Raw genomic sequence first — 19,240 nt, 5'->3', positions numbered from 1 at the left:
TATAAATTTGGCTGCTAATCTTTGCTAGTTTTATAGTGTTTAGTCTTTGCCTATGATATATATAATTATATGCCATAAGCAAGGGAAAAAATTAAAATATTTTTAATACATTGGGATACCATTTTGTTCTCCAAGTACACATTGGCTTAGTCCTCCTACCTTCCAAACTAGCTCATTGCTAGAACAAACATTTACTGAGCACTTGTTATGCATCAGCATTGTGTTTAGTGATGTGGGACAATCAGGAGATTTATGGGGAATCATATTCTGGATTCTAGAAGATTCCTTGACATTGTCACATGCCCATGAAGCATTGGTTGGTAAGAATCAAAATGAAAACCCAGGTCTTGTGGTTCTGGTTTAATCTTTCTTTTCTTAAAACTGCACCACACTCATTGGGTATTCAGTACTTGGCTATATCAGTAACCAGATATTAAAAGGCAGAGAAAAGCAGCCTTCAAAAAAAGTTCATTTTTCCTCTGGGTAAGAGGTAAAGTTATAAGCTTCAGAGCTCCTTAAAATAAGATAAAAGTAGTCAATAAATAAAAATGTATGATATTTCGTATCTGTATCTGCTTATTCATTTAGTCCTCATAGGGTGGGATAGGAAAGCACTAAAGACACATGCTAGACCCTCCATCTTTAATTATTTTCTGGAAATAATAAATATGTGTTAATGAATTACAAGGCCATATGAAAGACTACATCACAGAGACTCATCTCCCAATTTTTCCCCCAAAACAGAAGCTAGTTTTGGCATCGTTTATGGAGGATTTCTAGGTTTCTGCGTGTGTTGGGGGGGTCAAGGGAGAAGGAGGGAATGGAATATTAAAACAAGTGGATTGGACCAGTTTGTTGAGAGAGCCCTTGATAGATAGGCCAAATGAAAGATGGAAGGAAGAGCGACTACAGACAATTCTTTGACTCTGTTAAGTAAGAACCTAGGATATTTAAGATTTCCACAATTATTTATATAGTTCCATAAAATGTAGTTGCAGCTTTTATAGGTATTAATGGAGCTTATTTTTATTTTTTAGCTATAATCAAGGGAAATGGAAATGATTTTTGATGTCAGAGAACATCTACTTAGAGTTGTTTTTTTGGTTTTTTTTTTTGCAGGGAAGGGGGTTAGAATCATTAAGAGTAGCCTCCAAACCTGGAATAAGATAATGGAAAGTTATATATATTTCACAAAGGGTAAAAATTACTTTAATCGATATTAAATTCCACTGTTCAACCACAGTTTCAGGGGCTGATGTGGAAATCTGACATATTCTTGACAATTCCTGTATTGGATTCCTTTAGCTCCATGCTATAGGCTCTTCCACTTGAACTAAGCCAAAAGTGGGTGACATAAAATTGTTTATTTTTTGACATATTTGCTGACTACTAATTCCTGAAAATCAGTGAGCTACTATCTTGGTAAAACACTTAATAGGGGTAGCTTCTTCAAAGTCAGCTCTGCCTGGGCTTCAAATCAATGCTGTGCTTCCTGGCAGTAAGGATAAAAAGGAAATCGGAGTAAATTACACTGTTCTCATATTATACAAAAGAAGGCCACAAATTAGCTCTTCTGGAGAGACAAAACTTATCCTAGTAATAAACTCTAAAAAGGACTATTCAGTAAAAAAAAAAAAAGAAAGAAAACACATTTCCTTGCTGCAAATGTAAAGGATTATAGAAACAGTTCAATTCTTTTTTAAGTTGCGATTCCCAAGAAAAGAAATTACCTTAATGACTCTTCATTTGCCACCTCCAGAAACAAGCAATTTGAGTATTTCTTTTATTATGATGTATTAGAACTTCATTAATAAGGAAGCCTTCCAAGTAGGCTATCATTTTTTGAGAAAGATCACACTGTGCTAAATAATGAGATATGGGAATACATTGAACAGCTTGACTTCTGCTGACTTTTACTTAAGAGTGTGAAGTGTTTTAAATTAGACTATGTTAGTATTGATGAAACGTGCACAAGGGGGAAAAATAATTTAAAGGCTTTGTTCCATTTTGAGAGCTAGATAAATTGTATAATTTAAAAATAAATCACTGTGACCTGGCAGTAAGGAAACAACAACTCTCAAATGCTGTTGGAGAGAATGGGAATGTGGACAACGAAGGCAATTCAGTAATAGCTATCAAATTTACAATGCGTTTATTCGTTGATCTGACTATTACACATACAGATTAGAATTTGCCCCTAGATAAACTCGTAAAAGTATACCTAAATAGATGGATAAGAGCGTTCATTGCAGTATTTTTGAAATAACAGAAGACAAACATTACAAAACTAATCTGAATACACAACAATAAGAATGAATAAATTAAATGTGCATTCATTTAACAGCACACCCCAAGCCATTAAGAAGTCTAATGTAATTCTATATATATGCTGATATGGAAAGGATTCTGGGATGGATTGGTAGGTTAATATGCTAGATATAGACCTAGATTATACAGTAATCCCCCCCTTATCTCTAGGGAATATATCCCAGGACCCCCTGTGCAGAAACCACAGACATTACCAAATCCTATCCGTACTATGTTTTTTCTTATACATGCACACCTAAGATAAAGTTTATTTTATGAATTAGGCACAGTAAGAGATTAACAACGATAACTAATAATAAAAAAGAACAGTTATAACTGGACTGTAATAAAAGTTATGTGAATGTGGTCTCTCCCAAAATACTTTATTCTATTGCATTTATCCTTTTTGTGATGATGTGAGATGATAAAATACCAGTATGATGATATGAAGTGAGGTGAATGACATAGGCACCGTGACATAACATTAGGCTATTGCTGACCTCCTTTCTGATGGTACGTTGGAAGGAGGATCATTTGCTTCTTGGCTAGGGTTGACCACAGGTAACTAAAACTGAGGAAAGTGAAGCTACAGAAGAGGGGAACTACTATAATGTCGCCTTTGGATCATTTAAAAAGCAGAAACATCTACAAGTATAAGTAATGTAGATATACTGATATTTATATCAATTTACATATTGAAGAGCCATATGCATCTTACCCATTGGTTGCTTCTTTGGACTTCAAAGGTGAATATGTAAAGCATTGGCTTTGGCAGAGAGAGGCTCTGGTTAGGGGTGGATTGCTGGGTGCTTCTGAGTTTTTTGTTTGTTTTGTTTTTCCAATCTGGATAGCTTTCTATACAGTTTGCTTTCTCTAACCATGTACATCCAATACATTTATTTTTTTTTTAAATACCAGTATTTTGAAGTAAGTCATTATTGTTGGTCTTCAGTTTTATATACTTCAAAAAACTATTAAATAATATTTTATAAAATAATAAAGCACTATTGTTGACTTTACCAATATCATGAAGCATGACAGACTCTAGCACATGACGGACTGCACTGCCAGGAAATCTACTCAAGTCAGCCATGTAATATTCTCCTCACAAACAGAGGCTGCCCCTGCAGCCATCTTCCCCATATTAAGAGTGCACCTCTTAGTGGGGAGAATAGATCTGCTCAGTGAGGTCAGTTGGAGACATCATATCTACCTCCCCTCTGAGCAAGAAAATTTGAAATCAATTATTACAATTGTTTTCCTGTTTTGTTGTAAGACAATAAACTACAAAACAAAGGCTTTTCTAAACATCCATGATTTAATGAATCTAACTTTGATTAAGAATGGAGAAAAAATTGGTTGCATATTTCCCATGGGCCCTGTATTTGAACACAGCAAACACTATTTTGGAAGCAATTCTAAAAAGAAATGATAAAATGACTGTTTTGTGCTCTTTTGAATTTTTTCAGAATTGCGACTTGTGGTGAGCCCCTCTGTGTGTCTGGATCAGAGCATACAGTTAAAGCAGAGTACTCTGAGTGACCTTTTAAAAACAGTGAAGCCACATATGTGGAAACCATGGGACTGGCAACGTGAACAGCTGTAAGCTAATCATTTTGAATTGTTCTATCCAGCATGCATTTTTGGAGACAGCTAACAAGAGAAAACTCCTGAAGATATCTAGGGGGTATTACATGTTTGAATGATTAGGTTCTATTACATAAAATTTCAGCTATCTCTTCTTAATAAAGAACACCATCATTGATTTTCTCCTAGACTAATTCAAACCTCTCCTGCCAAAAAATAAACATTTGGGTAAATAGGACTCTTATCTAGGAAGTTACATTAATGGAAATTGAATTTGAAACCTTGACAATGTGAAACTATAAAATTTTAACTTCCATTTTGTACTCAAATGACATTGCCCTGGTCTATGAGTATGGCTGAATGATTTTTTTTTCTAGTTAATATATTTTTTATGGCCCTTATGATCTAAGAAAGCAACTGCAGGGTACCAAGTTATTTAAGTTTCCTCCAGGAAAATGATTTTTCAATGTAGATAGATTATAGTGAAAAATTAAGAGATTTTCATTATCTTATCCAAGAGACAGAATAGTTTACCTCATCTAATTTTGTAATTATTAGGTAATATTTCCACAGTTAACAGTATTTATTGAAGAATCATATGCACCTCTGTTTACCTAAGACTTCAAAGGTTGAAATAGCATAGTCTGTTCATTGATTAAACTTAGATATGAAACATAGAAACATCATGCAAAAAGCAAATAGTTAAACATTTTGGTATCTTTTATGAGGAAAGTATATTTGTTTCATCACAAAGTATTCGTGTTAATTTTCCTTTGTAGACTGAAGTGTTTACTTCATGCTCTGTGCTTTAAATTAATCCAGAATTATCTATGGTGATGGTTATTGGGTAGAATCAGACTAGTGGGGAATGTATGTTGGCATATTTTGGTGACCTGTCTACTACTGAGAAATATAATAGTATCTCTTGTCAAGGAGAAGGTAGAGCAAAGGCAATCGAGGGCAGGACTGGAAAATGTCAGGTTTCACTGTTCCCTACACTATAATTTGTATCACTTTTGTAGTGATGGTACATACATGACCAATGTACATCTTTGAAATCTTTAAACCTCATTTTAGGTATTTTCCTACCTTTCTTTCAAAAAAAAATTATTTTAATTAAATCTACCAGAGTGGAGAACTCTTATCAGTTTGATCTCCTCTCTCTCTCTGTACCTGTATATGTACCTGTAGTGATGCTAATGAGCAGTGAGATTGCTGAAGGAAACCCACACATGGAAGGCTGAGGTCCAACAAAGGATAGATGAGTGTACAAAGCTTCGAGGTAATTTACAAATTACATACCCTAAGTTATGGAGCATTAGCCATGCTGTTTTATTTTTTAGGAATCAAACAACAGCCCTTGCTCCACATGAAACAATCTTTAGAGCTGAAGAACTGTCTGTGATTCTTAAAGCATATGTGTTGGTGACATCTTTAAGCCCTTTGCGTGCATTCATTCATTCAACTGGCGCGGTTTGGAATCCACCAAAGAAAAAACGCTTCACTGTCAAGGTAAAATTCCATCGAAGCTGTTATTTCATTCAAAGTATATCAAAGATAAGTAAAGTGAGTTGAACTGCCTTTCTCTGACCTTTATGATTATCAAATCCCATTGAACAAAGATTGCATCATTTTATTGCTGCAAGTGGAGATTTTCATTTAATAGGTGCAGGCTCAAAAATGAACTGGAAGCAGCTTAATTCACTAGGGATCACAAAAGTTACATCTTGTTTTCTCAATTCATCTTTTTAGTTCAATTCTTTGACCCATTACAAAGCTAATTCTCAGCTATATTCTGTTTTCTTCACTTTCCACTTATTTAAGAAAAATATACTCATTGCAACAAATGAAAATATTACTTTTCCCTTATGTTTTTTTCTTCATTCTTAGGAAGCAAAATACCTATTTTGTCACAGTAGTCAATATGGAATATTTCCTAAGTGAAAAACAAAGCTCTCAAGTGTGCCTAAGATAGTAAGTCATGATATAAAGCATGATGAGAAAGTTTTCTGGGAAGCACTTAATAATAACTCCCCAAAAATTTAGTTATAAAAGGTAACTCAGGTTGCCTCAGTTGAAAATAAGGTCTAGCAACAACATATTGGGTAAATTTTAAGAAGTTTCCAACTTTACAGAAATAATCATTCAGAGGACAGTTAAGAGGAAATAGGAAGAAATTGAAAGAACACTCAAGTGCTTTGGTTTGTATGTTCTTTCAATTTCTTCCTGTTTTGTCTTACCTGTCCTCTGAACAATTATTTCTGTAAAATCAAAAATTCCTTCAAAGAACAAATACTACATGATCCTACTTATATAACAATCTAACTTTGCAAACACGGGGCACCTGGGTGGCTCAGTCGTCTAAGCATCCAACTCTTTATTTCAGCTCAGGTCATAATCTCACGGTTTGTGAGACTGAGCCTCGCGTCCAGCTCTGTGCTAACAGAGTGGAGACTGCTTGGGATTCTCTCCCCGCCCCCCCGCCCCACCCCCCATCCTTCCTCTGATTGTGCTCTTTCTTTCTCTCTCTCTCTCAAAAATAAATAAACATTATAAAAAATAGAAATAAAATTGTCAAACTCACAAAAGCAGAGAGAAAATAGAATGATAGTTACCAGGGGTGGGGGGGAAAGGGGAGATGAGAAAATGTTGGTCAACTGGTACAAAGTTTCAGTTATGCAAGACCAGTATGACCTAAAGTTCTACATATAGCATAATGCCTGCAGTTAATAAGATTTTCTAAGAGAGTAGATCTTATGTTAAGTGTCCTTATTGCTAAATAATACATAACATATAGGTACGTACACACATACATACATACACAGGGTGGGAGGTAAAATTTGGATGGGATAGATATGTTATGGCTTGATTGTGAGGATGGATTCATGGGTGTAGTTATCTCCAAACTCATCAGATTGAATATGTTAAATAGGTACAGCTTTTTGTATCTCAATCATAATAAAATGTTGTTGTTGTTTTTAAAAAGAATGTGCAATGCCTTTCATAGCTTCAAGAGATTCAGAAGTAACTGAACCTGATTTTTTTCAGAATTTATCTTATATAAACTACATTGTAAATTCTGGAAAATCTTCCAATGGTGAAAAATTTTTAAATGGCTCATTTAAATATTGTCAATTAAAAAAAAAGGATCAGCATGATAAAAGGTGCAAATGCTATATTCCTTAGTAAAATAGATGGCTGACATTTTAGGGAAATAGTGTTGATGACTTAAGTCAGAAGATAAAGAACAATTATCGTAACTATATCAACATAGGTGTTTTTTAGTTAATTATGAAAAAGTAGCATCAAATTTGGTTTGTCTTTCACGTTATCTCCTACCAGTCTTCACAGTGGCTATTTATTTTTACCTAAGTACCTTTAATTATTTTCAGATTTCTGTTTATATTAGGTTGAATTATATGAAATTGCTAGTATGTGGCCATTCTTGACTTACAAAAAATTGCAGTTTCATATGATGCAACCTAATTTTTGGAACTCAGGTACTGAGAGATAAAAGAATCATATCACTAAATTCATGTCACATTCACGCATTCAACAAATGTTTACGGAGCCCAGTCCAAAATCCCTGTTCTTTTAGAATTTGCCATTAGCCATCGGTGCAAGACTCCCACATCTATTTATATAATCCATTTCATCCCTATTCCCCATGCAATTCCTTGGGGCAGCATTACAATGATTTAATGTGTATCTTTTTGTTTAGGTTATTGTAAAAATGCAGTTTTGTTTTGTTATGCATATATGTGCTTTTAACTTACGTAAATTGTATTGTATTAGAGATTTTTTTCTTCTAACTTTTTTATGTGAAGCACTACATATTTTCGGGAAGGAAACACCCACGTTGTTATGTGTCCACCTCCTGTGTTACTTTGCACTGGTTAACTGTATTCTGTGATGTATTGCGTTACACTTCACTTAACCAGCGATCCAGTGAGAGACACCTTGATTGTTCCAACTCTCGACTAATCCAAATAGTGCCGCAAATGTACAAATTCTTGTATTAGACTCTTAATGAACCTGAATCTATTTGTTCTGGAAAACATATACCTATCATTGGACTTGCTAGGTCGTCAGCTATGGGTTCATTTGATAGAATTCAATAATGCCAGCTTACCCTCCAGAATGCCTGTCCCAGTTTCTGTGCCATTATCAGTCTTTCCATGTCCCGACAACCTGCCCAACACTTAAACTTTCCAGCTTGCAACAGGTGAAAAGTAGTATCTTACTCTCGCAAATGGCTCAATTTGTCATCGGTTAACTTTATCCTTGGTATCCTTTGTTGATCAGAAATCTTCAATTGATTCATCAAATTAAACTTTCCCTATAATTTCTGCTTTGGAGATTTAGTTCCAGAAGTTGTTTCTTATCTTTAAGTCACAGAGGTGGGCTTCTTCATTTTCTTCTATTACCTTTATAATTTTTCCAGGACATACAAATATTTTATTCAACTAGAGGTCACCTTTGATCCAGAATTTTTTTCTATATAATCAATTTTCATGGGCTAAAAACTCATCATTTCCCATGACTATAATATCACTTTTATTGTATAAGTTCCCATTTGTATATGGAGCTGCCTCTGAGCTCTCTGTTCTGTTCCAATTGGCCCACTTGTTTTATTATTTTGACAGTGTACATACATCTTAACACCTGGCAGGGAAGTTGCTCCTTCTACTTTTTCTTTTCAAAATCAAATTAACTATGGTATAGACATTTATTTCCTCATAAATATTTTAGCATTCAAGTATATTTTTAAGATCCTCCAGTAATTTCAATATATAATCACATAAAATTTATATATTAATTTGTGAATAATAATAATAATATTATTATATTTGTAATATTGTCTCTTGAGTCAGATCATTTTGTTTTTCCTTTATTAGAGTTTAAAATATTTTCTCTAGAAAGATCTTGTATGTTCTTATGTTTATTTCTAGATTCCTTAGAATATTTGTTGATATGCTTTTTGACATTGTATTGTGTAGTTGGTTATTGCTAGGATAGAGAAATACTATTTTTGAAGTTGAACTTGTATTTGGTAAACTTGTGTCAATAATTTTATCATCAGTATCATTAGGTTTGAGTTTTTAAGGCAGATGATTATTTTATCTGCAAATAAAGTCATGTTAATTTCCTTTTTAAAAAATAATTTTTTTAAGGTTTATTTTTGAGAGGGAGACAGAGTGTGAGAAAGGGAGGGCCAGAAACAGAGGGAGACACAGAATCCGAAGCAGGCTCCAATCTCTGAGCTGTCAGCACAGAGCCGGATGCAGGGCTCAAACTCACAAACCTCGAGATCATGACCTAAACTGAAGTCGGACACGAAACCGACTGAGCCACCCAGCTGCTCCTTAATCTCCTTTTTAATTCTTATATATCTTTTTCTTTCTTTCTTTCCCTTTACTAATTTTGGTCAGAACCTCCAGTACTTTCTTTAAGGGTAGAAATGAGAGTTAAGTGTTCTCAAATTGTTCTTCATCTTAAAAGGAGTGTAGCTGAAGCTTCTCTCTTAAGTAAAATGCTTGCAGTAGGTTTTGGTCTTTAATTTTTATAATTCCTGCCAAAGTAGGGAGGATAATATAAATAACCACAAAGTATCCATCAGTGTGTTACAACGATTGCAATATATGGATAATTTTGTTTCATCTGCACCCTCTCCACTCCCCTTCCCAGACAACAGTTTATTTTGAAACAAATCCCAGACATCACATGATTTCCTTTGTAAACCTTTTTAGAGCGTAATTTTGAGAGAGACGGATTTATAAACTTTACAAAGTTAAATAAGTTCCCTTTTGTTTTTAGTTAGCTAGGAGTCTTCACCATAAAAAGATTTTGAACTTTATAAATGCTTTTTCCTGCATTAATAAAATTATATGATTTTTTCCTCTTCAGGTTTATTTTTGTGGTATATTACATCGCTAGATTTTCTTTTAATAAAACCTCCTTGCATCACTGAGATGAAACCTATGTAATTATTTGGGACTATTTTGCAATAATGTGTTGGATTTGTTTAGTTACGATTTTTATATCTATGTTCATAAATGATATGGACCTATAATTGTATTTTCTTATATTTCTCTTACCTGGTGTTTAGAGTTGAGATTACTGGATAAAATAGGACTAGATAACTTTCACTCTTTTTCAATTTTTTTGGAACAACTCGTATAAGATAGGAATTAGCTCGCCAAATTGCTTAACGACACCCTCCCCTATTTGTTTCTCTACTTACTGAGTGTTTCCAATTTGGGCCTGAAGTCTTTACTCCTTAATTCTGGAAAATGTGTTTTCATCATTGCTTGAAAAATTTTTGCTCACTGTTTTTTCTTCCTTTCTTCTGTTGTCCAGATTTTGACCCCTTCATTTCATGTGGAGAAACCCCTTAAGAAGTATGCATATTTTTACTTACACCAATTTATTTCTTATTTTATTTCCTCTTGATTCTTTATCATTTCTTTTTCACATTTGATTTTGCTCCTGTCTTCCTTGAATATATTATTTCCTTGAGTATATTAATCATGCTTTTTAAAAATTCCTAGTCCATTAGTTTTAGAAGTCACTGTTCTATCCATTGCACCCCAGGTCCTGAGTCTATTATTAGCTTTAGTAGCAATGTATGTGTCTTTTACTTTGTTGCCTTACTTTTACTTTGCTTGCCCCCTACTGGAGGTAGCTGTACTTTTCATGTGTCCCTGTTTTGTTCTTTGAGCTGAAGTGCTCCTGCAGATACTCTGTATTCCAACGGGTCTGCTCTTTGGGGAAGGTCAGTCCTGTAGGTGTCCCCAAGGAGACGGCACAGAATGAGTTCCAGGCGTCACAAAAACCACTTTCAATCAATTCTCTCTGCTGCCACTCTTGCAGGTGGTTTCTCTGGTCAGAATTTTACTCCCTAAACCCTTAGGAAGTAAATAAAGCCTTGGGAGGAAGCACCTCTTTCTCTCCATTATAATCCATCAGACTTGAGGTTTGCGAGACAATAGAGTGGAGGAGTGAATATGAGATGTGTTACAATCTCACACTTCTCATCAAGTCTTCACCTGAGCAGGACATAATCACCCTAGAATTAAGCAGCCTGAGTCCTGGGGTGGATTTTACAGGGGATCACAGGGGACAGGCAGGAGGAAAACAAAAATACTTGCCTCCATTCTGTCCCCTCAAAGAAGCCTCTGGCACCCACCCTCCCCACACTCCAGTCATCCTGACCATTGCCACCACTGGACGGACCAGTTCAAAACGGCTTGTACAATCCCCTTCACACAGATTTGTATTATTTGTCCTTTTGAAGTATCCCCCCCTTTTTTCTTCTTTATTTAAGCATCACTTCTCCGAGCCCCAGTAGAAATGACTGGTAGAAAGAAAACACTGTTTACCTACAGTAATCTCCCCTTCCCCGCAATTTTGCTTTTTGCAACTTCTGTTCCCCGCCACCAAAGGCTTTTGGAAGCAGATGATCCTCCTTCTGATGAATCAGCAGAAAGGCAACAGTAGCCTAACCCTACGTCACGTGCCTATGTCATTCACCTCACCTCCTCCCTCACAAGCATTTTATCATCTCACATCATCACAAGAAGCAGGGTGAGTACAGCACAAGAAGACATTTTGAGAGAGAGAGAGAGAGAGAGACAGAGAGAGAGAGATCACATTCACATAACTTTTAATACAGCCCATTGTTACAACTGTTCTACTTTATTATTAGTTACTGTTGTTAATCTCTTACTGTGCCTAATTTAGAAATTAAACTTTATCTTAGGTGTGTATGTGTAAGAAAAAACCAGTACATACAGAGTTCAATAGTACCCGTGGTTTCAAGCATCCACGGGGGGTCTTGAAACAGACCCCCCCTGTGGATAATGGGAGACTACTGTATTTGTTGAAGGTAAAGCACGAGAAAAGAAAGCTCTTTGTGATTTGGTTCTCTTTAGATTTTCATGCTTTATTCACTAGTTTGTTTCTTATTCATATCCTTGTCGCGTCTGCAGGACGGAGGCAAGCGGTAGATGTAGCACTGGAAAGCATGCAGTTCTTGTCATTTTTATCCTCTCCTTGGAATTTGTCTTTTCAAGATCTTGCCTGATTCCTCTGGACAATACCGTTATCAGCTCTCACAGGGAGGTAGTACAGCTTCCTGGGTTAATGTTCCAGAGAGCGATTATTTCCTTACGAGGTCAAAGTTATACAGGATGCTATGGCTAGATTTCTGAAAACAAGGGAGTGTCTATTTACCCTTCAAGTGAAGTGCTTGTTGCTTCAGCTAAAACAAATAGATTTTACTTATCTGTTAAATCACTTGACCATCCTCCAAAACTGCTTCCTCCTGATAGTTTTAGATGTGAAAAATATGCGGAAACGGTTCTCAATGCTAATGTGGAAGACAGGACCAAGATCCACTCTGAAGCCTGACTAGGTGACATCAAAGTTTTACTGGCTTTAAATTCTGTGGAAACACAATTGTGTGTGTGTGTGTGTGTGTGTGTGTGTGTGTGTGTACTGAGTCCTTGACTCAAAGGCTGAATTACTTAGTTAAATCAGTCGTGATTTATGCACTGTGCAGTGAGGCAAACCTACTAAACCGGTTATCAGTAGCCACTTATAGAATATTCTGGCAGTTAGTGGAAGTATGAAAGTAATAACAGCTATAACTATGAGCTCATTTATTTCCAATTAGGTTTGCTGCTGAGATATTTTACCTGCCAAAGCTTTAGGGAGACTTGAAAAATATCAAGAAATGCAAATTTGAGAAATAATGAAAAATAGATACTTTGTAAAGTAAATTTTTTTCTAAGATCTCCTTCTATACAATAAAAACAATTTAAAATGTAAGTGTTAGGTGTTTCCAGAGGATGTTCAAATTTAAAACTGAGGGGAAGAGGGGCGCCTGGGTGGCTCAGTTGGTTGAACGTGCAGTTCTGGATTTCGGCTCAGGTTGTGATCCCCAGGTGGTGAAATCAAGCCCCTTGTCGGGCTCCACACTGAGCGATGAGCCTGTTAGGATTCTAGCTTTCCCTATCCTTCTGCCCCTATCCCCCACTTCCTCTCTCTCTTGCTCACTCGCTCGCTGTCTCTCAAAAATAAAGTGAGGGGAACATAGAAAACAGGAAAGAAAATTAATAGCAAATGTAACATTTGTTTACTATATCCTTTGATTCCGTTTTAAAACAAGCATTTAGAGGTGCCTGGGTCTGGGTGGCTTAGTCAGTTGAGTGTCTGACTCATGATTTCAACTCAGGCCATGATCCCAGGGTCCTGAGACTGAGCCCCCTGCGTTGGGCAGCACTGGGCGTGGAGTCTGCTTAAGATTCTCTCTCTGCCTCTTCCTCCTCCCCCTCCACCCCACACTTGCACGTGCTCACTCTTTCTCTCTTAAAAAAATAACTTGCTGCTAAAGCAGTGTCAATTTTCTTGGTGAATATAATAAATCCAATTTTAAGCCATATTTTATTCAACAACTTCTTCCCTTAAAATGCTTTCAATTCAATTACAAAACCCTCCAGTTTTATCCATGAATTCATGACTGGAACTCTTACATGAACATTCTAACTGTAAATTTTGGTCAAATGGGCCCATGGCTGTCTTTATGCACAGGTCATATAGATTAACGGCAAGAAATGTCATAAATTTAAATTTGGCTCTTACAGTAAAAAGTCACGATTTATCCCTTTATCCATTCTAGTTATCCAGCAGAGAGGAAGCTCTCATATCTGTAACTTCTTTATGACGTCTGGAGATTCTTTATACCTGTGATCAGAACAGACTGCTTTGACGAAAATGTATTGCTAGAGTGATTTGTGACTTCCAGCAGGAAGACTTGTCAAAAGTCTTATTTTGTCTAGTTGAGACATAACTTAAATGAACTCATTGTTTGATCAGCCATCTTACATTTAAAGACGTTCATTTGTTGATATTCGGTAGTCAAAGTTAGATGAAGATAATTCCTTGAATATAATCAGCTCTTGATAAATGTGTTTTGGATTGAATTCAATTGAGGATCATTTCAACCATTTTTTTAAGAAGTAAAACTGTATTTGGAGATGATATGTTCTTTTTAGTTGAAGTATAATTGACATACAGTACCTTCTTAGTTTCAGATAAATATCCTAGTGATTCAGTATTTTTATACCTTATGAAATGACCCCCATGATAAGTCTAGTTACTATCATTTAAAATTTTTTAACTGTATGAAGAAATGCCCAAATCTATTTCATCCCTAACTGTTCTAATTTAGCTCATCTATGCTTCAATGGTCTTCCAGTGGCTTTCTGGCAAATGCCCTGGACAGATGTCATAATTTGAATTTCTGGACAGTGCCACTCTGATAGAAAGGGGAAAACGTGGGATAATGTGGGCTTTTCTTAAGTCAGTATCTATCTGTAAGACTCATCTCCAAAAGAAACCCAAGTTAAAGCAACATCCTGCCCAGGCTGCAGCTCTAAATCACCAGCTCTCCCACCACTGGGGCTTTCTGGGGACCATTCTTCCATCTCCAGTGCCTGCCCCTGCCTCTCACATCCGTGCAGTCAGCAAATGTACACAGAGGAGAGCGAACTCTGGCAAAGCAGGGGTGTTGTTATTTACAAAGACCCTTTTTAAAGAATGCATATATCTCTTACTCAGGTTTGGAGACATCACACAGTTGCAGGGGATGAAGTTAGCCTCATTTGTCATCAGTATTTATGCAGTGCCTTTCATAATGTTGGATGAGATTGCTCATATATTCCCCGGGGTAAAAATGAGTAATGTCTCTGGATGCAGGTTAAAGTTACAGTATGGTTTTTCAACCTTAGGAAGTGTTCTTCTGATCTTCATTTTACATCTAAAACTGCAGACTGTGGAACTGACCTTGTAAAAGACTTTTTTACTGAGCATCTGGCCCTTCTGCAGGCCCCGGAGATTTATGTCAGCTTGTAGAAAGAATGTGAATAAAAGGCTGGTCTCAGGAGTTTGTAAAATGAATTGATGTATTACTTCATCTACTCTTATTTGGATTAAATTTAAAAACTGCATCAGGGTGGTCATCTTAAAGTATGATTTTATACAAATAAAAATTATAGATAACAAGCACAAAAGTAAATAAGCATGTGGCTAAAGCTGACATAATAAAAACCAAATAACAATTACAAAATAAAAACATATCTAATCAGCCCACTTTGGTGTTAATATTATTTCAGGTCTATAATTGCTCTAGAAAAAGAATGGTTGTTTTGCAACTGCACATGATTTTAAAATAATTTTGTTATTTTGCATTGGTACTGTTGATGGCAAAATTGTCTCTTATTTTGAAAAATTTCATTCACTCATTCATTTCATTCATTCACTCCCAGCTTTGTTGCATAAAAGGTTTGTCAGGTAATTATGTACATTCATTAATTCTTAATACTGCATCTGAATTATTATCCTAAATAGGAAGATAATTATTCATTAATCATAGTCATGTCTATTTGATCAAAAATTATCATTTCAACACATGACCATAAGCTTCAGAACAGCATGCAACGTTCTGTATTCTGAGAGCCTCAGAAAATGCCTGTAAACATGGAAGGCACTCAAAAAATGTTTATCAATGAATGGTTATCTATCATTATTATTTTTATTATGGGGTACTTCATTAATTGTAACATACAAAAAACCTCTCATTTGGGGAAAATAGATTTAAGAGTAGGTTCTGCAACAAAAGATGAATATGATGAATTTACCTATCACATCTTTGTTAATTCAGATATATATTTTCAGAACTAGTTCAGTGAACTAATTAATTTATGCAAATTAAAATTAACTAGTATTTATGCATTATATATTATATATTACATTATAATTAATTATACATATACATAATTAATATATATATTTTATATATACATTATATTATATGTAATATAATAATTACTTCAGTGTGAAATCAGGGGAAGTAAATGAATGCCTTCGGAATGGTTGAAAGATAGAAAAGGGAGTTTCTCAGTGGCATTTGGATGTTAGGATGTGTATTTCCCTATTATGCTTCTCTTCACTGGTTTTGTTCAAAACCTGCTTCTCTCTGGCGCCATCTAGTGGATACCTGTGCGAGGATGAGGAAGGGGTCCAACAGAGGACTTGCAAAGAGCTTCTGTTTCTCCAAACTGGAGCCTAGGAGTGTATGGCATATGGACGTCATAGAAACTCTTATCAATTAGTGCAGGCTCGTCCAGCAGGGAAGTGTCGCTCTGATTTGTTACACGTCGCCAATCATAAGTTTATAAAATAAACAAATGTTTAGAGCAAAAAATGAACATGGAAAAAGCGTATAAGCAATGTTTCAAATACTTTAAGCATCCATAGAGAACAGCACCCTCTTAATTTCAATTTTTGAGTTTCTCATTACTTCCTTAATAGATGAACTAGCAAAGCCAGAAAGATGTTCAAAGACAGCTCAACTGTAATCCCCTCCTTTATTACTCTCCATCAATAAAGAATGGTAAGATGGAGCTTTGGTTAATGGATCCGTGAGTTAAGGCAAAACTCCCTGCAATCTTCCTGAATTTTTCCATTTCTGTGTAGGTACCTAGAGAGTTAAAATTGATTTTATAAATCTTGATTCCTATATTTTTACAAGACGCACCTGAGTGTTCCATCACTGTGGTAATGATAAATATCTTCTGAGGCCAGGAAAATATGTTGGGAGAAAAAAATCAGATAAAGTCAGCAAAGAATCAAGAGAACAAAAACAAAGAAGAAAAATTTATTGGCCCAAAAAATTATTGGCCTTGAACGAAGAGATTATGTTTATTTTTTATTTAAAAAGGAAATAAACCTTTAGTGCCTGACATGATACCTAGTGCTTAGAAGACAGGGGAAGAGAAACGGCTTGGAATGGAGACACCACTCATCAAATTGCTGAAAAAATAATCAGATATAAAAATAACCCCTTTGTTAAGTGTTTTCTGAATGTGACGCAATACCAGAGAAGGCAATAGCAATAAGTATCTCAAACAATTAATGACTTTCATGCTTAAGTTTATTATAAAATATGTACCCAATGGAGAACACAGATGATATTCATATTTTTACTTTGGTTATTGAAACAAAATAATTTTCCACCAGTACCTTTCGAAGCTTATTACATGTCTGCCATTTTAAATGTTTCTATTAACAATTTCCTTTATTCTTTGAGATCTATCTCAAAGCCAGTGACAAATTGTAAATATAAAATATCCCCAAATGTGCCAACTAGGTAAAACTGATTTGTCTGCTAAAAGAAGACAGACTTTTGCTCCCTTCAGGAGAAAATCTGACTTGCATTTGTCTTATGTGATTTATGCACTGTAAGTTTAAAATGATATACAGCCTTTTCCCTCCCATATATTAAAAGGTGGTTTCAAATTTGAAAGAAAGAGCAGTCTTGTCACTGAGGAAACTAGCATGGCTATGAGATGAAGAAAAACAAGAATACTGTATTGCCCCCAAGTGATCTTTTTAGATATTGCACTAATAGCCTGAGCTGTCCAACAGTGAAAGAAAAAAGGACAAAAACGCTTAGACACTTTGGCCCTTTTCTTTCATCAGATTATACACATTTATATTTTAAAACATGATTTGGTAATCCATGCTTAGTGCTAAGTAGAGATTCTGAATGATGGTACATTTTCAGTGCTATTTAAATTGCCTACCCCACAAAATTACTTGGAATGCTTTCAGCGTTTGTCAGTCATTGGACATTGTTTTTCCATTTAAGACAATTTTGTGATACATAGGTTCTTTTAATTACCGTAAAGTTAGCATTAGCATTTTAGACTTAGTATCTGAAAATGCATTCCATTAACCATTATCTTTGGTGTGTACTTCTATTTGATTTCAACCTGAACCTCAAAGCGTTGGTTAATGCAAATTCCTTTGAATTATGTAAATGACCTAATATTGTGATATGAAACTGAAAATTTGTCTTCCATTTTTCTGAGTGCTACTAAGACAGATAAAGATGAATTATTTATCAGAATTCTGCACACATACCTCATGCTGCATTCTATATCTACTACATTATACAGATAGATGTCCTCGCTTTTGTTAGTTCTATCTCTATGGAACATCAGCCTGATTCACTCATTCCCTGACTTCCCTCTTTACTGATAGGAAGCATCCTCATACCCACCACTCTATCCTCTCAGTCTCATAACAGCTTGTCCTCTTGTCCCCCTGTCATATTCATGAAAGCAATTCTTAGGAGCTCTATGAAGCAGGTCTTTAAAATTTGGAGCAAGGGACTGCAAATGGGAAAGGATATCACAGGTGTCCCTGTATGTTTATGTATCCAGGTACAGTGTGACTTCCTCTCTAAACCAGCTTCCCCATGCCTGGAGCCTAGTCTTCCAGAATCCAATAGTTCCAAGTACCACAGCTTTCACTACCTGTTTTAAAAAACACTGTACCAAAATGATTTCTACGAGAAATTTTATGCCTGAACGTATTTGAAAGGTATGAGAATTTTCCCATGTGCTTGATTACCCAAATCATCCACATAAAGAACATGTACTCAAGTGACAAAGAGTGAAATTATTACTCTAAATTCCAAAGTCACACAAGAAAAACAGCACGCTAAGGAAATATATTACATTTCCATGCTTTCTGTGAGTGACTGTCAAAATGAAAAGAGATGTGATTGCAAAATATGAATAGGACAATAATGACATCTTTTCAATCTGAGTGATAAGCAAATATCTGGTTGCACTTTTACTCTAAAGGAAAAGTCATAAATCACTAACACTGGATCTATAGTGCTGGATCTATAGGACTAAAAAGAAAATCCCAAGGCATGATGACCTCTAGGGGCCTGGGAATGAATGTTCACTAACAGCGTTCTTGTACCAACTGTATGACATCAGGCAAGTCTTTCAGTCTTTCCAAACCACTTTCTCTATCTATAAAATAGGAACATCTTCCAATGAGTTAAATGAGGTTTTTCATGTCTTCTACTAATATTTACCGGGGACTTCTCATGTGCTAGACATTGTGTTAATTAAGCTCCATTGATATCGTAATAAACAAGACAAAGTTCCTGGTTTCATGGAGTTTATCCTTGTATGGAATGGTAGATGAAATACAGATAAAGAACTAGTTATACACATATGAACAAATATAATTACGGATTTTTAATGTAGCTAAGAATGAAATGAGTAAGAGTGATGCGTACATAGTAACTGGTTTACCCACTTTAAGAATGGTAGAAAGATTTCCCTGACTAGGTGACATTTGGGCTGTAATTCATTGATAAGACTAAGTCAGTGAAGCGTCCGACTTTGGCTCAGGTCATGATCTCATGGTTCGTAGGTTTGAGCCCTGCATTGTGCTCTTTGCTGACAGCGCAGAGCCT

General features: G+C 35.5%; 1 protein-coding gene across 4 annotated transcripts in view; it reads left to right on the top strand.

Annotated features, from left to right (window-relative positions):
- Positions 1-19,240, top strand: part of CPED1 (cadherin like and PC-esterase domain containing 1) — a 267,418-nt gene that overhangs the window by 91,047 nt on the left and 157,131 nt on the right. For all 4 annotated transcript variants that reach the window (XM_015067315.3, XM_015067313.3, XM_015067314.3 and 1 more), the window contains 2 exons: positions 3,777-3,909; positions 5,238-5,406. In XM_015067315.3, coding sequence (XP_014922801.1) covers positions 3,777-3,909; positions 5,238-5,406 — 302 coding nt within the window. The remainder of the gene's footprint in view (positions 1-3,776; positions 3,910-5,237; positions 5,407-19,240) is intronic.

This window comes from Acinonyx jubatus, chromosome A2 (genome assembly GCF_027475565.1).
Source record: "Acinonyx jubatus isolate Ajub_Pintada_27869175 chromosome A2, VMU_Ajub_asm_v1.0, whole genome shotgun sequence".
Classification (NCBI taxonomy): Eukaryota; Metazoa; Chordata; class Mammalia; order Carnivora; family Felidae; genus Acinonyx; species Acinonyx jubatus.
This window is presented reverse-complemented; position numbering and strand designations above follow the sequence as displayed.